The sequence below is a fragment of the Acartia tonsa genome, chromosome 3, assembly GCF_053477335.1.
Source record: "Acartia tonsa isolate MP-2025a chromosome 3, ASM5347733v1, whole genome shotgun sequence".
In the NCBI taxonomy this organism is placed as follows: Eukaryota; Metazoa; Arthropoda; class Copepoda; order Calanoida; family Acartiidae; genus Acartia; species Acartia tonsa.
The window spans coordinates 25,348,650-25,371,670 of record NC_137262.1 but is presented as its reverse complement, the minus strand read 5'-3'; the positions used below and the strand labels follow the sequence as shown (position 1 = coordinate 25,371,670).

Genomic DNA, 23,021 nt, shown 5'->3' with positions numbered 1-23,021 from the left:
AAATCTTTAAAAGGCTCCTGTGGCCGCAATTTTTGACTTAGAGACTTCAAATTTTAAACTTAAGCTTTTCTTACATGTCTACATAACGTATTAAAATTTCATGAAGATCCGCCGCCGTTTTCCCGCCGACCGCCGACTGCGGCGGCTGGCAGCTGCCAAGTACAGCTGCGGCCACTGAAATTTATATTTTGATATTTCTAATGTAAAATTTACATAAAGATAAAAATTTTCTAGAAAAAAATATTTCTTCTAGCTTCAAAAATAAGAAAATTACAGCCGTTTGAAATTTTTAAGTAAAAAAGGACCTAAAAACAAAGGTTGTTAAATAAAAGGGTGAAGGAAGCGAAAATTGACTTAGACTTATAAAAGGTCGGAAATTCATTATCAATCAGGGGACTTGCACAAAAAAAATTAGCCCTCTAGCTCTAATAGGAACTGAGATAATAAGGGGGGGCGTTGAACGCCCCCCCCCCGACTGATTAAGGTGCGGCAAGGGGCCCGACTGTAAAGGGTTAAAGGATGTTTCTTTATGTACAAAACATTTGGTTGTAGGTAATTTCTACATTAATCCTGTTTCAATTGTTTTGGCTGTATTTACATAAAATTAATTATCCTCAAAAAATTTTCTATAACTTATCCCATATATTCCTGGAAAATAATTGTGGAAGGTATATACAGTTTTAGGCCACCACTTGATGGAAGAAATTCGTTGCATAACAGGGAGGTAAGGGATATAAGAAAGTACATTATAAAGGTAATCAAAGTTCTAATAGTCGTTGTTTTAAAAACTGTGGGTGCTTTGTTCAAATCTTGATTGGTTTGTTCAAAATAGCAGTGTCCAAACTTTATATTATATATTTTTTTCTATGGACAAAATTTTTTTGTTTAGCATCATTGGGTAAGAACATTAATTTATTGTCCATTAAATATCCCTCAAGATTTCTGGTGAATAACCTAATTTTCGCTTCCCAAACTTACAGACCAAATTCTTCTGCAATTTTGCTGGGTGGCATGGCCTGCATTCTTTACCTTTGATCTGACGGTAGCCAGATTCTTTATATGAAAAGATAATGAATAAATTAAAATGGATAATAGCTTTTTTATAATCTACAAATAACAAACTAATGTCAAAATTACAATGTTACATTTTTCTATTCTATTTCAATGATTTTTTGGCTCTTTCTTTTGATATAATTGCCCTTGTTAACCAATTATAAACAATTAAACTTTTTGGTTCCCAGGCTTAGAATTAACCTGGGGCTTCTGGAATTTTAAAATTTTGATATTTTTCATTAGATCCATTATCCCCACACATTAAAGCTTATTAAGTTAAGTTCACCTGGTTACAGCTATAAAAAAGTTACAAGTTGGGACAGGAAAATGACGGAACAATTAATCTACATGTATTAATTATAAATTAATAAGGACATACGTTTTATACAGACGCATCTGCTCGTCGTTAAAAAGTTGTAAAAATCTTTCCCTTAACTTCGTCATAAGTAAAGTAATAAAATAAAAATTTTTGCTGCTTTGTCAAATATACGACTTTAATAGCAAGAGAACATAGAATGCCTTGGCCCAACTCTCTACATTCACATTTAAGTCGTCCATATAAAAGTCCCCAAATAAAAGGTTTGCTTGTCTGCAATAGTTGGGGTGTTAGTGATTTGAGAACTACTATTAAGATATGGCTCTACGTTGTTAACATCAGTCTTCAGAGGTAAAAAGTACACATTTTACTTTTACGCGAGAATTAAGGGTAAGGCCCTTTTAACCCTGGCAAATCTGTTGTGAAAAATAAGCAGCCATCAAAACCTGAAATTTGTAGCTTTTAGTAAATTAACCCTATTTGTGGATATATTCAAGGCGCAATCATTAAACTTACCAAAAGGAAAAATAAATTTTATGGCAAAGTATCATGTTGTTGGGATACTTTGTTGCTTTCAAGAGTTAGCATTTATTGCAGCGCATAAAACATTGAAATAATTCAAATTTTCTCCCTTTGAAAACTTGAGTCAAACTAATCAGAAAATGTGTTCATAAAATTTTGAGTTCCAGGTATATTGACAATTTTATGATACCTCCCTCTCTGGTTCTTGTTACAATCATGTCAGATCCATGACAATATAAGTATTGATAGTGGGAATGCCTTGACCCATAAACACTTCAAATTGAAAACAGTGAAAACTATATTTGATAAAATTTTACATATATTTAATTTATATAAAGTAAAAACATAACTACAAGAAAATTAATAAAAATTTACAGACATACATTAAGATACATAAAATAACTGCATTTCAAGAGTCATAAATACATTATTATAAGGTTAAAATTGATTTCCCAGAAATCATACACTTATTAAGTACAGTATTACAATCAAGATTAGAAGATATAAAAGTAAAATAGTACAATGTAAAGTGAAACAATATTAATATTTAAGTAACTTTTTGTATTTTTATCTAAAATTTTTATGACAAACAATTAAATTATTTAAAATTTCTATTTTATCATCTATATATAAATACATTTTCTTGTTTAAAGACTGAATTCAAAAGTAATGGTTTTAGTTTTAAGATATTCATTGAGAGCTTCTTTACCCAAATCTTTGCCGAATCCAGATCTCTTAAAGCCGCCAAACGGAGCCGCCACGTCAGTTTTATTGTAGCTGCAATTATAAACATGATTAGTCTTCATTAAAAACTTCACTAAAAAGTAGAACAGTGATAAAAAAAATTAATTTTGTTTTTGAAAGTCTGCTTTTGTGATAGAGGGAGGAAACTTTACACTGTTGTACATCAGGTTTTCTGATTAAGTTATTTTATTGTTGGCTAATGACTTACAGACTTTGGGTACTTTAATTCAATTTTGATTGGTTGGTTCAACTAACAGTGCACAAACTTTAAACCAACAATTTAAATATGAGAAGGAGTAATTTTTTCATTTAGTTTTTTTTAATTTATTTAAGATTTTTGGTTCATTGTCTTATCTCTTAAGATACCAGGTTTATAAATCTATGTGTGAATCTTCCTTCTTTGCGTTGCAATTAAAAAGAATATACTTACATGTTGACAAAGCAAGTACCAGCCTCAATATTTTCAGAAACATAGAGAGCCTTGTTGATATCCTTGGTAAACACACCAGATGCCAACCCGTATTCAGAATTGTTGGCTCTAAACAAAATTTTCATTAAAAATGTGTTTGTCTAAAAGCTTTGTGCTTGGATAAATATAGAAAAAAATATGTTTCAAACAAATATAAGGAAGAAAACACATTGTTACTTTTTGAGTTCGAAGATTTATTCTCAAATAATAAAATTCAAAGATTTTTCCTTTTTTGAACAACTAATAAAAACATTGAAATCTCAAAACTTTGAAAAAAACCATTGAAAACCTAATCTTCATGGGGATCAATAAAAACTTCCTAGTGCATGTAAACATGTTAATGTTTTGTATGGCTCATTTCTGTCATGTCACTAAAAAGTAATTCAAGTCTAATTAATCGTCATATGTAATATATATATATACTAGCGGCTACGCCCCTAGAGGCCTCTAGGGGCACTTGAGGAGAGTCGAATTTAAAAATCAAATTTCTTATTATAGATTTTAAAAGAAAAAGTAAAAAAAAATGTTTGGGGATGGCGAAAATTTTTTTGGGGGGGGTTAGGGGTGTCCAACCACCCAAGAAAATAATTAAAAACCTTCCCGGGACCTAAGAGAAGCTACCCTGTTAAGGAGAACCCGATCGGTTCAGCGGTTAGCGAGATCCTTTGGTACAAACATACAAACACACAGACAAACATCCTGTTACTTTATTATAAGGATATACATTTAATTTTATTGTTCTTTAGCATTATTCTTCATTATAAGCATGACATATCAAAAAAGTCTAAATTTACCTTTCAACAACACCTTCAACATCTCCTGCATCAAACTTGGACACCAGCATAATGGGGCCAAAACTTTCTTCCTTGGCCACATACATGTGGTCCTAAATTAATAAGAATTTACATCATTATGGGTCGATTTGAAAACTAGTATAGCAAAACAAAAATTTTCCTAATGTGGGCGAAGCCATGGTTTCTTAGTGTTTAGAGTTAAGTAGTCATGGAGTAGGATATGACACTTTTGTATAGCCACCTAAGCAAGCTTTAGTTATTTGGTACTACATAAATAAGAGTTTACATAATTTAAAATCCTACTAAGACACTGTATTTAAAGGGTCACAGTATTCCACTTAGCAACCATGTAAGGTTCTAGAAAATCTTATAATCAAACATTCAATATAAAAGCGTTAAAAAATCAGCCAAATCTAACAGCTTCAAAGGTCATTTGTTAGTCAAATGATTTTAGTCCTAAACAGATAACAAAAGTATATAATAGATTTTAATGAGGACATCCCAATTGGTTAACAATTCTTTGAATGCTGTCAAATAGATATTTGATCATAAAATAATATCAACATAAGAGAAAATAGCATGTAGCATGCTTCACAAAATAGACTTCAGTGTATTAGATACAACATCCTTGATGAAAACTATGTGAATAAAAAAATAAATTTAGAAATATTTTTAGAAAGATACATGTACTTTTGTTTCAAATCAAAAGTATGTTGTTTTAAGGTTTAGAGTATGGTAATAAAGATTACTTATTATTAAAACTTAATAATAAAACTGTGATCTTATAGTTATAAGAGAGAAAAACTTGTAGAAAATATATTGACTTGAGTTATCTAGCGGAGAATATTAGAACTCTGTAACATACATTTTTAGGCATATCAAACATTAATGTAAGTTTTACGGCTTTGTTAGTTATCATTTTATCCACTTCCCCTTTGAAATAGATTTGATAAGACTTTTAATACCACGAAAGAAAATTTAATTGCAATAAAATAATAAACATTAAACAATCCCAATTACTAAAGAGGGGTAAGTTTTGTGTAAGATCCCGTAAAATGGCCAGTGACATTTTTATAAAAAGTTTTTTTAAGACTTAAAAATGCTTAATAAATTTTGCAAAACATTATATTCTTTTGAAGTTAATTTTTGATTCAAGAAATGTATTTTACTGTATGTATTTAAGATTGATGATTTCAGGAAATATTAAGAAAGTGCTCACCTGAATATCACAGAATATGGTAGGTTCCATGTATAGACCAGGTCCATCTACTCGCTTTCCTCCCAATAATAAACGGCATCCCTGAAAATTTATTTAATAACCAAAATAAGTTTATTTTGAACACGATGAATATTCAAAATATGTTAATAAAAAACAAGAAATTTCATAGTAATTTTCGTTATTATTGAAATTTGGCTGGTTACATACAGAACAAAGTAATTTAGTAGCTCCGCCACTAAAAAAGGGAACAATATGTCAAAAGAAACTATTTTCCTCCTTATACATTGCATAAATTATCTACTCTTAAACCATTTTCAATCTTGGCTTATATCGAAGCATTTTACAATAAGGGTCTATACAGTATACATCACTCCGATTAACATTTAGAATGAATGCATTTTTAAGCATGATAGACTTGTCTTATTGTTATGAAACATTGATGGATGTTTGTTAGATTTGCAAAAAATAAAATTTTGTAAACTTTTAAATAGTTAAGGTTGTCAATTAGTCCGACAATGGTCGATAAATTGATATGTATCTCCAATAATGATATACAAAACTACCCCTTCTGTAGATTACAATTAGTAGTTAAAAGGTTTGGATACACAACTAAATGAACCAAACAATCAAATTTCACTAAAAGTACCCAAAGCTGTAAAGCCAAGGAATAAGAAAACGTCATCAAACTTTGGGGTTCAGTGTAATAAAAGGCCCACAGTCCTGTTCCTTAATCACAGTGCAAATGAAGGTGCCTAGACTTTTGTGTCAGAACCTAAATAGGGACATAGTGCATTTCATTACCCTAGGTTAGGTAACTTCATTTCACTTTTCAAAAAAATCTAAAATGCAGCGGTTGTTCAAAATTTTAAATAAATAATCTTTGCTTTTCTTGTCATGATTATGCGGTAACTCCTAGTGGGTGAAAATTGAACTTGAAATTTTTAAATCTAATTTTCTCAAAAACCGCTGCATTTTAGATTTTATTGAAAAGTGAAATGAAGTTACCTAACCTAGGGTAATGAAATGCACTATGTCCCAATTTAGGTTCTGACACAAAAGTCAAAGCACCTTCGAAGGCACTGTGTCATGTTTTACTTTAAAATTTGTGAGCTACGCTGATATAGATGTGACTATTCTTGTTTTATGTACATATCTCGACTGTGTAAACTCTTGAACCTAATAAGAAACATACATTCCTTCCATACTCCATTACATGGCTAAGATGTAAGTAACTTTTATACTAGAATACATACAATTTACGATAGACTGGCTCAATTTATCTTTTAGTAGCAAAGCTACTATATAATTTCCATCTGTCCGTCAATTTGTCCGTAAGCAGTGCAAAAAAGGAAACTTGATTTTCTCGGCTGCTATTTCAGATGAATGTCTGAATTAGATTTTTCGTGAATATTCCTGAAACTAAATGGTATTGAAATAAATTTTGCTGTTTATCTGCTCTTGTTATTTTATTTTTGAAAATATGCACTTGAAATATCTCTTCTTATGTGATATGTATTTAATGTTGGTTAGTATTACATTTTGGACCATGCTATTTTACAGCATGTTTATGGGTAGATATAAACCTGTAGAGGAAAGTAAGTAAGCATGAAAATTGCTGCATGCATATTTTAGTATACAGCTCAACAACAAATAAATGTAAAAAGATTGATGGAAAAAGCTGGCTGTGTTAGCTATTTGCAGACTAGATGTAAATATGCTTGTTTTATTCAGCATGAGTATTTTTTAAATGCACAAAAGATCTAAAATTAGAGAAAAGGGGATATATGTTAGTTATATATAAATCCTTTAAAACTTAATTATCTAAAATTATGTATCATTTATTATCTAAATTCAAATAGCATAAAAACAGATCTATTTATGGAAATGCGTATCATTGTTATATAATTTCAATTACCTCTTGCGGGATTTTCCTATCGTGAATCTAACTTAACCTAACTAATTATAATACTATATAACTAGAAAACCATCGGCAGGACCTTGCAATATGTTAAATTGAAATAAATAATTAATCATTAAAAAATGATCGTCCAAAAATTAAAGTAAAACACTAGAAGGAGAAAGGGTTAAATAACTGTATCTCCCCATCGCAACCGCCTTGTACAACCATTCTATTGGGTCATTGAAAATTAACCAATGGTGTAGCTTATATTAACACAGCCAAGTAGTAGAAAATAATTTAGAAGCAGACGAAAGAGGTCTTTGAAAAAGGAAGGGAGGTAGTTGTCTGTATATACATCTATACTATAGATCTGTTGTCCAAAAATAAGTATGTGGTACACTTTCGGTTGAAAGAAAAATCGCCTATTCTAAAAATTACCTCTTTAGTTGCGGTTTCACAGTATTCAACCAGTTTATTGAGATGTGCCAGGTGATTCTGAGGTCCGTGCTGAGTTGACCGGTCCAGCGGATCTCCAATCTTCATTTTCTTAGTTTCTTCAACAACCCTAAATAATATTTTATAAGTTATTTGGAATAAATTTTAGGTAATCGTTTTTAGTATTTAGTATTTACTATATTAATATAAACTTTTGAAATTTATTACTGAAATTGCTAAACCCTCCCCCAACTCCTTCATAATGTACAGGCCTATGAAGTGCAAAAAAAAATAATTTTTATGACTGACGCAAGAGAATAAAAAATAAGGATGACAACATCCATAAAAGTGAAGCACTTAAACAGTAGGACAAACGGACATTAACACTTGTATAGTGTCAGAACTGAATAATCATAATATAAATGTATAAGAGTCAAAGCAAAATTGTAAGTAAAATGTGTTAAAAACTGCTTGATTCAGGATAATGTTTATGGACATACTTACATTTCTAGGACTTGATTATAGAGTTGCTTCGCTTATTACATTATACTTTGTTGTCCCAGGAATCAATATACCAAAAATCAGATCAATCGGATGATTAGATCACATAAAAATTTGTTGTTGAAAACGTAATAAAATCAACATGTTTAAAATGGACGTACGGACATTTTGGTGATGATTATAGAGTTGCTACGCTTTCTAAATTGTACCCAACTATTAAAGGAATCACCATGCAAAATTTGAAATCGATAGGACAATTCTAACATGCCTAAATTAACGAAAAAAGCTATACGTTACGGACGTACGGACGGACCGACCCTAATTTTAGAAAAGCTTCGCTTTTTAAATAGTAGATAGGATATTTTATCATGTAAAAGACAACAAACACTACCATAAAGTCAAAAGAACACAAAATTATACGAATATACGTTTTTATTATTAATATCAAAAGTATATATCAATGTAAAGATATTTGAAAATTCTACAAATCTCAAAATAATCTTAAATTATTCAAAACATCCAAATGATATAAATTCAGAATTTTGATAATTATAAATTATTTAAAGAATTTAAAAATTGTTGATCCATTTTTTTTCAAAAACAGATACACAAATAAAATTTTTGAAATAAGTACTTTTTAGCACAGAATTTTTCTTTATTAAAAAAAACTTAACTTAACAAAACGGCAACAAATAAATAATATCAGAAATTTTTATTAGAAAAATAGTTCATTATATACGTAAACAACCATTCATAGACGATTATTTGTAAAATAAAGAAAATTTGGATGAACTAGTCCTTTAAAATAAATAAAACTTTAGATTTAAGTATTCACACTCTAATAATAACTAAAGAATTGTTACACTTCCAAGATTAATTTAAATAATCTTGATACAAGGTTTAAAATCTCTAGAACGATTATCATATGGCCGATTGAGTTACCCATTATTTTATATATATCAAACACTGTACTGTGAAAAATATAAAAATAACTGAAAATTCTTAAAGGAAATACCTTTCCAGAAATTGGTCATAGATGGTTTCCTCAACAAAAATCCTTCCAGCGGCGATACAGTTCTCTCCTGTACTTAGGGATCGTCAGCCGCTATAATATTTTTACTTTCAATAAAAAAGTTCGTCTGTTACTTAGAATAAGAAGTAAATCACACAAAAATAAATTTTATTTTGTTTAGGTATAAATATCTGTCTTTTTTAAAATTCTTTAGATTTTCTTCTTTATACGTACTTTTATTTGTATTTTCTAAAAAGTGAATAATGAAAAGAAGAGGAAATAGAGTGATTCTTAAATGGAACTGCGAATACGAATAATATAAACCCAAGTACTATTAAAATTATATTCTTTTAATATAGCACCAATAGCTACTACATGGTTTAATATGCACGGCAAAATTTGTAGTCAGCTGTCGACTCCTGCCTTTGTTGAAGAATACACTGCCCAAGGCATTCTTGATGGCCTTATCCATATCACAGTCAGCAAAGATTATCAACGGAGATTTACCACCGAGCTCTGGGAGCAACAGAAAAACAAGGTTGATTTAATCCGTATGAGTATTAGAAAAATTAAGTTGTTGGCCAGATTTTATGTTCGTGTTATGTATGTATAGAACACCCTTACTCCAAGGCTAGCCTAGAACCTTTTATAGGATTTGGCGCATTCCATTATTAGAGACTTGTGTTGATACTGCACTGCACTGGAAAAAAAAGTTGGGTTATTTTTCGTGACTGTAGATTATCTAATTTTAAGACTAGAAAAGGCATATCTAAAAGATATCTTTGGACAAAGTGTTTTTAAGAGTAACTTTTATTCTTACAAGACATTAACACTATTTTGTAATCCGGAAAGGATTTAGGACTGGCAAATTTAGACTTTATCTGTTCATATTAATTTTATAATGAGGGGAATTTTCGTGGGGATACTTGCTAAAAGTCAAAAAGCTATCTTTTTGATTGTATTTTGGTAGATTTTTTCTTCTAATTTCCACATTTTTTATTTTTCTTTCAAAAATTTAGTAAAAAACATTAAGGTTATTCAATTTAAAAACAATGTTATGCAGTAACGAAGAAAATAACATAATTAACTTCAAATAAATAATCCAACTATTTACAAAATATTTAATCTAATTTAGAAGATGGTTTGTAGGTAGATAGGCCAATTAGAAGATATGTATAACTACATACTCACATATGAGATTACAGCTAGTATTTTTAGTGTAGTTTTGCTCCTCAATAAATAAAAAACATCCAAGTGTCTCTCCGTCCGTAACTTCATCCATCAAAGTATTTTAGATACAATTAAATGTTTTTTTTTCTGTTTTCCTAGAGAACATTTCTTGAGATTGGAGACGGCGCAGGATGACATAATCTTGTGTCCAATCTCGGTAGATCCTGTAAAACCAAGCTTTCTAAAACAAAAATATAAATAAATTATATTCTAATTCTTACTTGTGATATTCTGCCATTGGTACATACACAATAAAGGGTTAGTAAAATTTATTAATTAAAAGTGCATGTAAAAATATTGATCCAAGCTAGTGAATGAAAAAATAATCTTCGCCCAAGTCTTATTCAGTAATTTTGAATTTAGTAGCAGGTATAATTTAGTTGGAGAAAGGTAAAGCTGTGAAACTAAGCTTCTTGCAATAAATCAGGATATAAGGAAAAGGCAACTTTTCACTTATCAGTGTAAAGGGGGGGGGGGGGGGCGAAAGTGACACTTTTTGAAACCAAAACTAAAAGTCAAGGAACTCAACAAAAAAAAGAGTTACAGGTCTGACATTTTGCATGGCAGTTGCTATATAGGGGTACAATATGGAACTGTGAAGAAACGGTGTCGCAACCGCCGAAAACCGCCGAGAAAAGGCAAAAAAAAATTCGGCGGGAAACGGCGGTTTTCGGCGGTTGCGCCGCCGTTTCTTCACAGTTCCATATTTTACCCCTATAAAGCAACTGCCATGCAAAATCTCAGACCTGTAACTCTTTTTTTAGTCGAGTTCCTTTGTTGACTTTTAGTTTTGGTTTCAAAAAGTGTCACTTTCGCCCCCCCCCCCTTTAGTCACTGAAAAATATTTATTTAAAAGAAAAGTATGCATATTTTTTTTTATTTGACATTGTCCTATTCCTTCCTGAGCTGTGTAATAAAAACAATTTTTACGATTTGCTGAAACAAGATTTTGTTTTATTAGAGTGAATCTCAAGTTTTAGACATAAAATATTTCCCCAAATAACTATAGCCGACTTTAATCATAGGTATAGCTGAAACAAATGTAGAAGGTATCAGGTCTGTGTGTTTTTTAAAAGTGTTGTTAAGAAACTAAAAAAATCACCCAAAAAAGTATTTTTCAACATTGAATGAAATGGTTGAAAAATATATATAGGTAAATATCCTCCAAAAAAAACGAATACCAGAATAAAATTAGCAAAAATATTGATATAATAGTTATTTACTAAGTATATTTGCGATTACTTTTATTTAATGAAATCTTCCAATTTTTAACATGTACAAAACGGCCTGCTTAATTGCTTCAAGATCCATGTCAGATCTATATAGGAAATAAATGTCTATAAACGAGCTCAAGTTTTCCAAGGAATATATGATTAAAACTCATAGTGCTCCAATAATCCATAATAAACTCTCATTGCCCAGAACGATAAGACCCATTATTTTACTTTATTAAAAATAAATTCATTTTTTTCATTTCATGTTGCTATTTACCTTATATTGATGTATTTAATTTCTAATCATAAAAAAGAAAATTTAAATTTATAATATGATAAATTTAAGAAAACTATGTTTTAAAAGAATTCGATTGTGGCGACATTTTGTGTGTTCAAATATTAAACTAAAATTGTAATCATCATCATTAACCCTTTGGTGATGGTAATGTAAAGAAAAAAATATAATTTAAAAAAATCTTTTAAAAATCATTTAAATTATTAAATATTTACTTTCTTTTAGATAGTAATGCCGGGTGAGGAAAATAGATTTATTGAGAAATAGATATGCATATAGAAAACTAGCCAATAGGGAGATAATTATATCGAGCCAACTCTAGTTTATCATATTTTCGTAATATTGTAAATGCTAGAAAGGATATTAAAATTATTTCAACAATTTTGGTCATGTGATCAAAATTTGAATTTTCCTTCTACTATTGCCCCCTCTGGGGGCGAAGTAGGTGGAAATTTAAATTTTTGTCACTTGACCTTAATATTGGTGAAATAATTTTGAATGACCTTTCTTGTATAAGCAATATTAATAATATGATACTTGGTTTTGTCTCATTCTCTATCTTTTTCTTAAATTCAAAAAAGTCTATCAAAAAATTTACATCATCTAAGGGTGAACAATAAATATCTCTGTCTATTTTTCTCTATATTTCTTCCCCCTCCCCCCTCCCTCACTTTTCTGTCTATTTCCTTCTCTCTCTCCTCCTCTTTTGTACGTTCATTTATACAATAGAGATAACCTAGAGACAGCACAAGGGAATTTTGTTTACATTATGTATCAGCTATAAATTGTTGAAAATCTTAGGTTAAAGCTTTCCTTCGGTGAAATATTTGAAGAAAATATTTCTTCCATCATATAATGTGAAGCGTATGACACAACATATAATAAGTTAGTTATAAATAATTTAATTTCTTATAATAAAGTTATCTTTCTAAAAATTATATCATTGCAAAATTTAGTTGCAAATAATGTTGCCTATAGGGCTGTATTTCATATACAACAAAAAGTGAACAAAGGTTTCTTTTTAAGAAAAAAATGGGGTCAGATTAACCATCTATGTCTAATGTTTATACCCACATCAAATATTAAATTATAACAATGTACAGTAGAGTGGATCAATTTTGGACATTGAATTTGTAATCAACATCTACAGTTTAAACGTCATATAAGAAACCTAAATATAAAAAATTGATTTTGTCCTTGAGGGGAAATGGGGGTAAGGTGTTTCCATGCATTAAAAATTTTAGAAGTTTATTCTGTAGGTGCAACTTTTTTTCTTTCAAAGTATTGCTTTATGCATCTTTTTGAATTTGTCTTGTTGATTAATATAAGAATATCAAATTGGTTTTAAAAAATATTCATCCAAGCATGAAAAATCTTAAATTAAATGTAAAATCTCTTGGTTTTTAAATTTATTTATGGATTTTTCTTGCTAGGATCAATAGTTTTAAAAACAGATTTTTTATTCTTATTCTACTCTTCAAGACAAAATTGGGAAGGTGCATAAAGCTATACTTTGAAAGAAAAATAATTGCCCCCCCCCCCAAAAAAAAAAGTGTCTTTCTAAAAGTTTACATGCATCAGCGAGCCTCCCCATTATTCAAAATATTTTCTTTTCATTTTTTGGTCTCTTATATGATGTTCAGACAGAAAGTGTATGTAGCACATTTAAAATTAGAAAATTATTGAAAATCAAGCCACTCTAATGTACAGCATTTATTTCTTCAATTCCACAGTACAAAATTATTCCTGTATTTAAATTTAACATATCATATAGGAAAAAATATTCTTGTATTTAAAATTAAAAATCATGTTGGAATTTTTTTTACAATTTTTTAATTTTTTAATAATGTACAGCAAATTATTTCCTTTTTATCTCATGTTTTGAAATTTATAAGATAGTAAGAATAAATTACAGAAATAATGAAAGATTTAAAGAAGAGAGCGTCAGGGGGGGGGTCGAGGGGGGTTTCCCCCCTCAGGAGAGGAGGGGTTGAGGGGGGTCTCCCCCCTCAGAAAAAGCTTGGGCTTAAATCTTCAACAAATAAAGAAAACAAAATTATTTTAAAAATTTATTTTTTATGTTAAATATTATTATTTTTGTGACACTTGATTTTGAATGACAAAAAATGTTGAAATAAATATTACCCACTGTATGAAATGTTAAATTAGAAATCAATAATGATGTTGGAAAATTTATTCTCATTTTATACTCTGAAAAAAGGAATTGACAAAAAATAATAATTTTTATTCCAAACTTTTAAAACAGCATGCCTATTTCTTATTGGTTGACACTCAAATTAAAATAAAATAATGAATATTATTTCAAGACCAGAAATAAATTTGAAATAAATAATTTTCTTTCCCCCATATTTTTTATTCTAAAATGCCAAGAATTAATTTTGAAATAAAATAATTTTCTTTCCAATATTTTTATTCCTTTTTCTTATTGGACGTCATTTTGTGTCCAATGAGAGACTAGTGTTTAAATATTTTAAAGCTTATTACAGCATTTATTTTGAATATGATAATAGCAACATTCTCACATTAAATGTGATAAAAAGATTTATTATTGTTCTGGCCTAGTCTAGATTCAAAATGACAATGAAACTAAGTGCAAAATCATTAGAGACAATTTTTGAGTTAAACTATTTTTGCAATTGATATTTTGCAAGATAAATGTATGTTTTCTGAGGATTCTACTTGGGGGAAAAGTGTGTGGTCTCCTTATTGTCAGAAAAGGAAAGATTAATACAAGAATGATTTCAGCCATCAAAGCGAAGCTCAACTAATAAAAAAACTGGACATAAAAGGGGCTTTTGATGTTAAAGAAACATATAACATTTTGATCAAATGTCTAAAGTAAAATACAAGCTATTTTGTACCTACTTATATGTTAAGAAATGATAGTAATGATGCAATTCTCGATTTTTGTACCTAATCGGCCCAGTAACAAACAATTTGAAAAATATATAACCTTAAATAGACATAACTTGAAATTTTCGATAAGTATACGTTTCGTACGTTTTGACGGACATATACACTTTAACTATAGAAAAGATTCGTGTTTAAAAAGTCAGCAATCACCGAAGGACAGGATGCTCCGGCTCCTGCATAAGTAAATGCATTCCCCAATTTCATATCAGTACAACAAGTAAGATCCTATTCCAATAGTTTTTTTTACCGGATCTACTCTGTGGTTTCGAATGTAAATTTGTCCGTTTTATGTTTTGGTGGATTTTTCGACATTAATAACTAGAAGCATCTAGTTTATAATTCACTTGATCTGTCTGTCTATCCAAAAACCCAAGGGCCCGTCTTTTACTCTTTTGGATGTATATTAGATAAGCTTCATATATTTCATGAGAAGATTCCCCATACAATTCAAACTATACTCTACGTACCTCTTCTCGTCCATTCGGTCACAAAACTATGTAAAGGAAATAAGATTTCTATGTCTATGTATACTACTTAAAGATGCCATTCAATTTTTTTTTCAAAATTATAAATGCAAAAAATGTTTAAATTTTTGAGAAAAAAAAATGTAAAAACAGGGGGTGGTTTTAAAACTATGAATATAGGCAATGGACAAAAAACTCTTATAAAATTCTGTCTTTTGTAGCTTTTTAAAATTTAAAGAAAGAAAATGAAGTAGATTATATTAACAATTTCCCTCCCAGATTTTATCCAAATAACTTTTCAACTAATGAACTCCTAACCACTTAAACTGGTTGCAACTTCCACCAACCCTATGGTTTGCATGTTTGTGCTGGCTAAATGAAAAGTTGGGGAGATATTAATACAAATTTCAAATAGTTACAACTAGATAGATGTATTAGAGTATCCACAGATTTGGATGTATTGAATTTAGCATAGTTGAAACAACAGGACTAGATAGACAAATGGCTGGGGAGAAGAAAAACCTCCCCTCAGCCTCCTTTCTATTAACTTGGTTTAAAGCTCCAAAATATTTTAATCTTTAAGAAAAGTAGCCATTTTTATAAGGACCCTTTTATTATACGTGATAAAAAATTATATTTGTTAAATATCATATTGCTACTTCATTTCTTTTATTTTAGAAAAAGTGCAGTAGCCTTCATTCTATCTTACTATTAGACTTAAAACTTAAAACACTTGGCGACTTTTGTAAGCTTTTATCTTATATGTTCCCTTTTCCAAATTACTACATGAAATAATCTGAGGATCCGCTAGAGTATACCTATTTTGTTGTAAAATAGTGTATAGTTTACCATATGCTGCAATAATTTGCACCCCCACACACAACCAATAAAACATTCAAACTCAACTTAGCAAAACTAATTTTAGTGCTGCACAACTTTATAAAACATTGGAAAACACATCCAAAACATTAACTTATTTATTTCCCTAAGGAGATGGTGCATATTTCAATCAGAGCTCGCCAGCCTTACAATTTAAGAGCATCTTGGCTGCGGCTGAAGAGTTAAAAAAAGATAACTTGACCGCGAATTCTTTAATGTAGAATTTGGGTGGCTGTGTGATTTTTTTTGCAGATGCGGATTTTGCTGCAACTTGCTTTTGCAAATGCAGCTTTACGCGGATTCCAAACCCTGATTTAAGCCAGAATAGTCAGCCCTGGTTTTCTGTGTGAAAATACTGAAACTTTTTTACCACCAATTTATGCACCAATCGTCTGTCAGTCAGATATTAAACTAGGATATTTCAAACAAGAGGAAGTGATATTTTTGCATTTGAAAAATTTCCCCAGAAAAAAATGGAATAAAATATTGCACTTTTTGAAAGTTGTTGGATCTTACAAAACCATGCATAATGTAATACTCTGAGTACATGCAGAAACGTACCTACTTTTTCCTATCCAGAAGTCAATCCAAGAGAAAGAAAAAATTACAAACGTATACAATTTTTAGTGTCTTAGCTAGTCATTAACCTCGCCATATCTAAAGACTTACAAATTTTGCTGCTAATGCTAGATCTGATATTAGGCATAAATGGAATAAAAGGCGAAATTGCTTTAAACCAAAACAGGCAAATTTCAATAGATTAAAGGAGATATTAGAAAAAATGTTACCAAACCATAAGGCTATTCGAACGCTACCTCATGAAACAAAGCAACCACGCCCATAGGAAGAAACTTAAAAAATACAAGAGTCGCGCAATCAAAGAAAATTTATTTTGTTTAAATGGTTACCTGACTAGTGGATGATCAGCAATGGCCTGTCCACACTGAGAACCTGTTCCTGGAAGGACATTGATAACTCCAGGTGGAATACCTGCTTTCAGGGAAAGCTCGGCGAACTTCAGTGCAGTCAATGGTGATACCTAAAAGAAACAATATTTTTAAGGACATAACAGCTAATTTTTAAAAAGGGGTCATCGCATTTGGGTCTATAAATATAAATTATGCCTTTAAAAAATCATTTATGTAAAATTTTTCAATACTGTGTGTGTGTTATGATAATTATTTGACTTTTTTTTTTTGGGGGGGGGGGGGGATTTTTGTACTTTAAATAAAATATATTCATTCATAGAAATTAGAAATTGTATATTCATTAGAGGTTTAATTCAAACTGCAAGACATACTTTGCCTGTGCTTGTTTGATTACAACAGTGTTGCCAGCCGCCATACAGGTGGCCATATTAAATAAATAATTTCTTTCCTGTGCAGGTTTGATTTCAACAGTATTGTCAGCCTCTTTACAGGTATTAATCTACCAGGCGAAACTTTACCTGTGCAGGTTTGATTACAACAGTGTTGCCAGCTGCCAGACAGGTGGCCATCTACCATGTTAATACCTTACCTTTGCAGGTTTGGTAACAGTGTTCCCAGTCGTCGGACATGCAGAAATCCTTCATTATAAAACCCTACCTTTCAGGTTTGATTACAACAGTGTTGTCAGCAGCCAGACAGGCAGCAATCTTCCATGATAAAAACCTTACATGCGCAAGTTTGATAACAACAGTGTTGCCAGCCGCCAGAATGACGGTCATCTTCCAGGATAAAATCCTGTCTTTGCAGTGTCTCCAGCCGTGTGACAGGCAGCCATTTTCCAGGATAATGTCTTACCTGTGCAGATTTGATGTCTACAGTGTTTCCAGCCATCAGACAGGCGTCAATCTTACATGACAAAAATAATACCTGTGCAGGTTTGATAACAACAGTGTTGCCAGCTGCCAGACAGGCAGCCATCTTCCAGGACAACATCATCAATGGATAGTTCCAAGGGGTTACCAGACCACACACGCCTAAAAATTTTGTCATCAAATCCCATGACTGTCGTATGATACTCAGACACTCTTTGTTACTGTGCTGCGCTTCTTCCAAACAATATTGTCCTTGTTATTTTTTACTTGTTTGAAGTTTGAAAATTTTGGAATACCCTAGACTAGACATTTGATAGGTAATGCACACTGATTGATGGGTAGAGAGTTTACAATAAGTTCACAAAAGCATAGAATTACATGGACCGTAGCTTCTCTTAAGATTGATAAAATTGGTGATTTAATTGAATAGATATAAAATCAAAGAAACTAATGAATAAAACTAATAAAAAAATGGTAAATTCTGTAAATTAAATTTTTAAGAAATCTATCTCTAATGGACTGAATCTAAATTTTAAAAAACCTTCCCATAGTTTCACTGAGCACTGAACCGATTGGGTTCTCCATTTTAGAAAACCTGCAGAGGTCTGTTTAGACTATTTTTTTGCTCTTTTATTCCCTTTTAAATACAAAAACCTTAAAGAATAGGGGCGCTTCCGCTAATATACTAAAGACATAAAAAAAACTTACCAATAGGTTCCTTCTTGGTTATAGTGAGATTTCTATTTGGTCTTGCATTGTTAATTGGAATAGTACTCCCTTCGATCTAAAAAAAAAGATAATTGGTTTAAAGGGTGCTGGTTAAGCTATAAAAATTGGAAAGAATTTTAATGAATATAGATTTGAAATCTGCATAAATTTTAAGGAATTTTTATAAAATTCGTTTTTTGTATAATTCTTTATCTATAAGCGCAAATACAAATTAAGTTAAATAATTTTGACATCTGTGATTGGTGGATTGAAAACTATCTGCGCCCTGATTGGAGAAGCTTAAGTGACGTACATCATTCAACCAATTAGAGCGCAGGTAGTTTCCAATCCACCTATCCTATTGGTCAAAATTTATTAACTTAAATTGGATTTGCGCTTTTAAATAAAGTATTATATAAAAAACGAATTTTATAAAAAATCCTTAAAATTTTATGCAGATTACAAATCTATTATATTCATTAAAATTCTTTCCAATTTTTATAGCTTAGTGCTGGTACTTTATAATGCGTTGCTTAGTCTTGCAAATATATCATTATGTCACCTTGGACACCTTCAAATAAGAATAAGGACAATCTTTTTGTAGCTTTTTAAAGGGGAAGTGTTCCCTTCATATATCTTCATACTTCCGAGCTTTCTAAAATTATCTCCTTCCAATTGGGGTCTTAATGAATAAGACAATAGAAAAGATAAATTGATGAACATCTCCAATGATAAACGATATTACCTCTACTGTACATAAAAAAAATATCAGTTGAAAAGCTGTACACTGTCAGTTTGCAGTTTATAAGAAGCACTTAAGATTTAAAGCCAACGAAGGAGAGAACATGTTTATAAAGCTTTGGGTACTAGTAAAGTTTACATTGTACGGTACCCTCCCTCCATTCTTTGATTAAGAAATATCTAGTACCTTATCACACCAGCCAGCAAAATATTTCCAGGTATCAATGGACATACCAACATGAGTCTTAAGTGCCAGGGTGTACACAGCTCCAGAATCTAATTACAAATATCATGATTTAATTTATTTATTGATGCCAAAATCCTTATCATTTTCAGCAGTTGAACTACATATTTGGTGGAATAAAATTTTAAAAAATGACGACATAATCATCAGAACATTGAGTAAATTAATGCACCTATGGTTTTTAATCAAATAATTTAAAAATGTTAAATATTTACCAATAGATTCGATGGTAGCAAGCTCCTCTTTATGTTCATCCATGAGTTCAGCCAGCCTCAAGATTAAAGCTCCTCTATCACGAGCATTCATCTTACCCCACTCTCCATGCTAGAGAATAAAGAAAACATTGAAATATTTGCAAAGAAATTAAATTTTTTCACCATAAAATTGCTTTGACAAAGCAATTCTACCAGTCAAATAATGAAAGGTCATTTAGTTGTTTGTAAAGGACTTCAAATAACAAATAAATAAATAAATATAATATTAAGATATATAAAAATATTAGTCTATGAGATCTAAAATTAAGGTATAATCAAAGACAAAATAGTCTATAATTATTCAACTTGGAAGTAATTTGGAGTTATTAAAAAATACACCAATCTTATGTAATGTTGCAAAGAACCTGAATGTACATAATGTTGTAACATAAGGTTATGTATAAACATGCCAACCCTTGTTGGCAAATTTAGTTAATTATCAAACTTTGTTGGAAGAGGTGATGCTTTTCTGTATTTAATGTACGTCCGTCTGTACAAATATAACTTAAACAAGTTAGAATCAATTGCACGTGGATTCCTGTAAAAATGAGGAATTATCTAGAAAGAAGGTTAAATCTATAATCCACATCAGAAAGTCCGCACGTCCATTTTAACCTTTACCTCAACTTTTTATATATTAAAATGTCCTATTTGCTTTATTAGTGGCATTGGGATTACTAAGAAAATTAGGCACATATTTCTATACAATATCTAAAATGTAATTACTTTCAAATTAAGCTTAATACATGTTATTAATAAAAGACAATAAAGTTTAACTCAGACTTTGCTTACTTAAAATTTAAAGCTTTTTCACTCCAAATTTGTTCGTTTGTCTTTATGTATAAAATAGTAAACTGTGCTTTCATAGACGTTGTAATTCTTGTTAGAGTTGCACTTTTGTCCACATTTTCATGTCATTCTCACATCATATATGTAAATATATTTGCATTAAACTTTACACTTTAGATAAATAACTTAGGACAAGTTTCTTCTATGTATATGACAGAAAAGGTAACACAAAGTAAAACATTCTGCCTTCACCAAACTTGAAAATAGATTCCATAAAATAAATTTATCGTATGGTAATAGGCACTTGTCTGTGGAAAGGAAAATGAAGGAAAACACAATACATTTGTTTCTAGCACGGATTTGGAAGCAGTTTTCAGTCAACAGAAAAGATTTGGAGTATTTTAGAAATAATTATGATGTACATTTTCGTTCGTATTGATAAATTTATAAATTAAAGGTTCATTGTTCATTGAAGTCAAAATGTTATAATATTGAAAAAATATAACTGCTATATTTTATAATACTAATAATATGTACATAATCCTTATTTAATATTTATCTCCACTTTTTTACTCTTTAAAATCAATAAGATATTAAAAATAAATCTCACAGAAAAATTAAATTAACTAAAGTTAAAAAATTAAATTCAAAACAATGACAATTTAATAAATAAGTAGTGGTGTAACATATGGACAACGATATGCCATAGTTTTAAAGTAGCCGCGATACCAAGTATAAATTACCTTGAATGCTCTGTAAGCTGCTTTGCATGCCACGTCCACATCTTCACGAGATGCACTTTGCACCTACAAACAATAGCAAGGTTCAAATATGGATTAGTGTGTGTTGGGAGAGCTACTGACATCCCCCCCCCCCTCATAATCGAATCACTGAAACCCCCCCTCTCTATGTTGAAAAATTACAAAATAGGAGGGGGGCGTTTTTTTTCTTCTCATGTCTAGCGGGGCCTTCACCTGTAGTACCCCCACCATGCGGGGCTATTCAGTACCCTATATAACTTAACCTAGCCTAATTCGACTAGGCACTTTCAGGGAAACGCTGTTTTACCTAAAAATAATTATTTGAAAGAATTTCAAAGAACATTCATAAAATATTTCTATTAAAAAATTATTCTTATTCTTACTTATTTTATTATGCAAAATAGCCACTAACCCTTTTTTACGAAACTAAGATATAGAAATGTATATTATAATTAGGTATCCTTATTCACAGAATTTAAACTATGTATCTAACTATAACAACAATGTACATCATCATCAACATATTAAGTAACATACAACTTTAACATTTTTATGCAAATTTTTAAACAAAAAGAACTTGTTTTTGTTTTGAACAAAAAGTTTATTACATTTTTTCTAAGAAAATTTTAAGGTATTGTTTGAGTAAATTGTGACAATGTTTTGGATGTGCATCAGTGGCGTGCGGAAGGGGGATGTGGGAGGATGTTATTCACAAGATATTAGAAGGAATAACCATCCCCTTTAATTCACCCTCACGAGAGTTCACACTTTCTAGAGAATCACTGGTTTGCACGTAAAACTTTGAATTAAGGAACAAATGTCAAAAAAATTAAACAAGGGGTAGAGTATATAACGTGTAAAATTTGAAATATTTCAGTTAAAAGAAATTTTTTAAAAACTATATAAATATCTTAAACCGTATCCAACTAAAAATAGGAATATTGAGTGGGTCATTTCTTGGGAAAATAGAAATAATGAATGGCTTTACCAAAAACCTTTTTTTTCTGTTATGCAGAATGAGATTGATCACTACTCCATAATCCAGGTATGTAGAATACACAAATCAATTTACAAACCTTTTTTTACCCTAATATTTCTCAAGCAAATAAATATGTATATTTTGACAAAAACTTTGTTAGTAAACATTTTTAAAAATATTCTTATTCTAGGCTGGGTTAAGGTTGATTGGAAAAGCCCAACAGTGTGATTGGGCCCCGAAAGGTTAGAGCTCGTGGCAAGGGTAAGGTGTGTATAGAAAATAAGTGTACAATCCCTGTAACCCTGCCATTACTCGTACCTTGCATATTTCAGATTCATCGTGAGGATTGATTGAGGTTAATGTTTTACCATTAGAGCTATCCCTGTAACAATAGACGTATTAATATAGATTATTCATTCTTATACATCAAATCAATTTCCTTAAATTTTCTTAAGGCCAATAAGTGAATTTTTCAAACATAACAGACAATTTTTTAAAACAATCTTAAAACAAATAAAAAGCTATGGGACATAAAAAAAAGTCTAAAAATCACGAATATCTATTTAATAAGTCTATTCCTGAATTCTCCATCAATATAGAGCTGGGTAGGGAAGCTAATATCCATCTTGTTAACATGCATCTTATGGGTTGGATACTCTTAATATAACAAGGAGAAAATTAGTATTAAGTAACGCAGCACCAATAATCTCATAATTTATAATATATATATAAATTAATTTGTCAAACAAAGTAGACATATGTC

The 23,021-nt window shown here is 30.4% G+C and overlaps 2 protein-coding genes across 2 annotated transcripts in view; both read right to left on the bottom strand.

Moving 5' to 3' along the window:
- LOC145313731 (dual specificity protein kinase CLK2-like) overlaps nt 1–23,021 on the bottom strand; it is a 317,678-nt gene that overhangs the window by 172,203 nt on the left and 122,454 nt on the right. The window lies entirely within an intron of this gene.
- The window catches only part of LOC145313729 (cytosolic 10-formyltetrahydrofolate dehydrogenase), a 45,903-nt gene continuing 25,079 nt past the window's right edge, over nt 2,198–23,021 (bottom strand). The window contains exons 16-31 of the mRNA XM_080153283.1: nt 22,840–22,915; nt 22,577–22,643; nt 21,262–21,324; nt 19,691–19,799; nt 19,419–19,507; nt 18,491–18,566; nt 17,838–17,944; nt 16,890–17,020; nt 10,293–10,376; nt 9,389–9,483; nt 8,969–9,035; nt 7,456–7,582; nt 5,118–5,198; nt 3,899–3,990; nt 3,066–3,173; nt 2,198–2,668 (exon numbers count right to left, since the gene is read on the bottom strand). Coding sequence (XP_080009409.1) covers nt 2,539–2,668; nt 3,066–3,173; nt 3,899–3,990; nt 5,118–5,198; nt 7,456–7,582; nt 8,969–9,035; nt 9,389–9,483; nt 10,293–10,376; nt 16,890–17,020; nt 17,838–17,944; nt 18,491–18,566; nt 19,419–19,507; nt 19,691–19,799; nt 21,262–21,324; nt 22,577–22,643; nt 22,840–22,915 — 1,502 coding nt within the window. The 3' untranslated portion in view covers nt 2,198–2,538. The remainder of the gene's footprint in view (nt 2,669–3,065; nt 3,174–3,898; nt 3,991–5,117; nt 5,199–7,455; nt 7,583–8,968; nt 9,036–9,388; nt 9,484–10,292; nt 10,377–16,889; nt 17,021–17,837; nt 17,945–18,490; nt 18,567–19,418; nt 19,508–19,690; nt 19,800–21,261; nt 21,325–22,576; nt 22,644–22,839; nt 22,916–23,021) is intronic.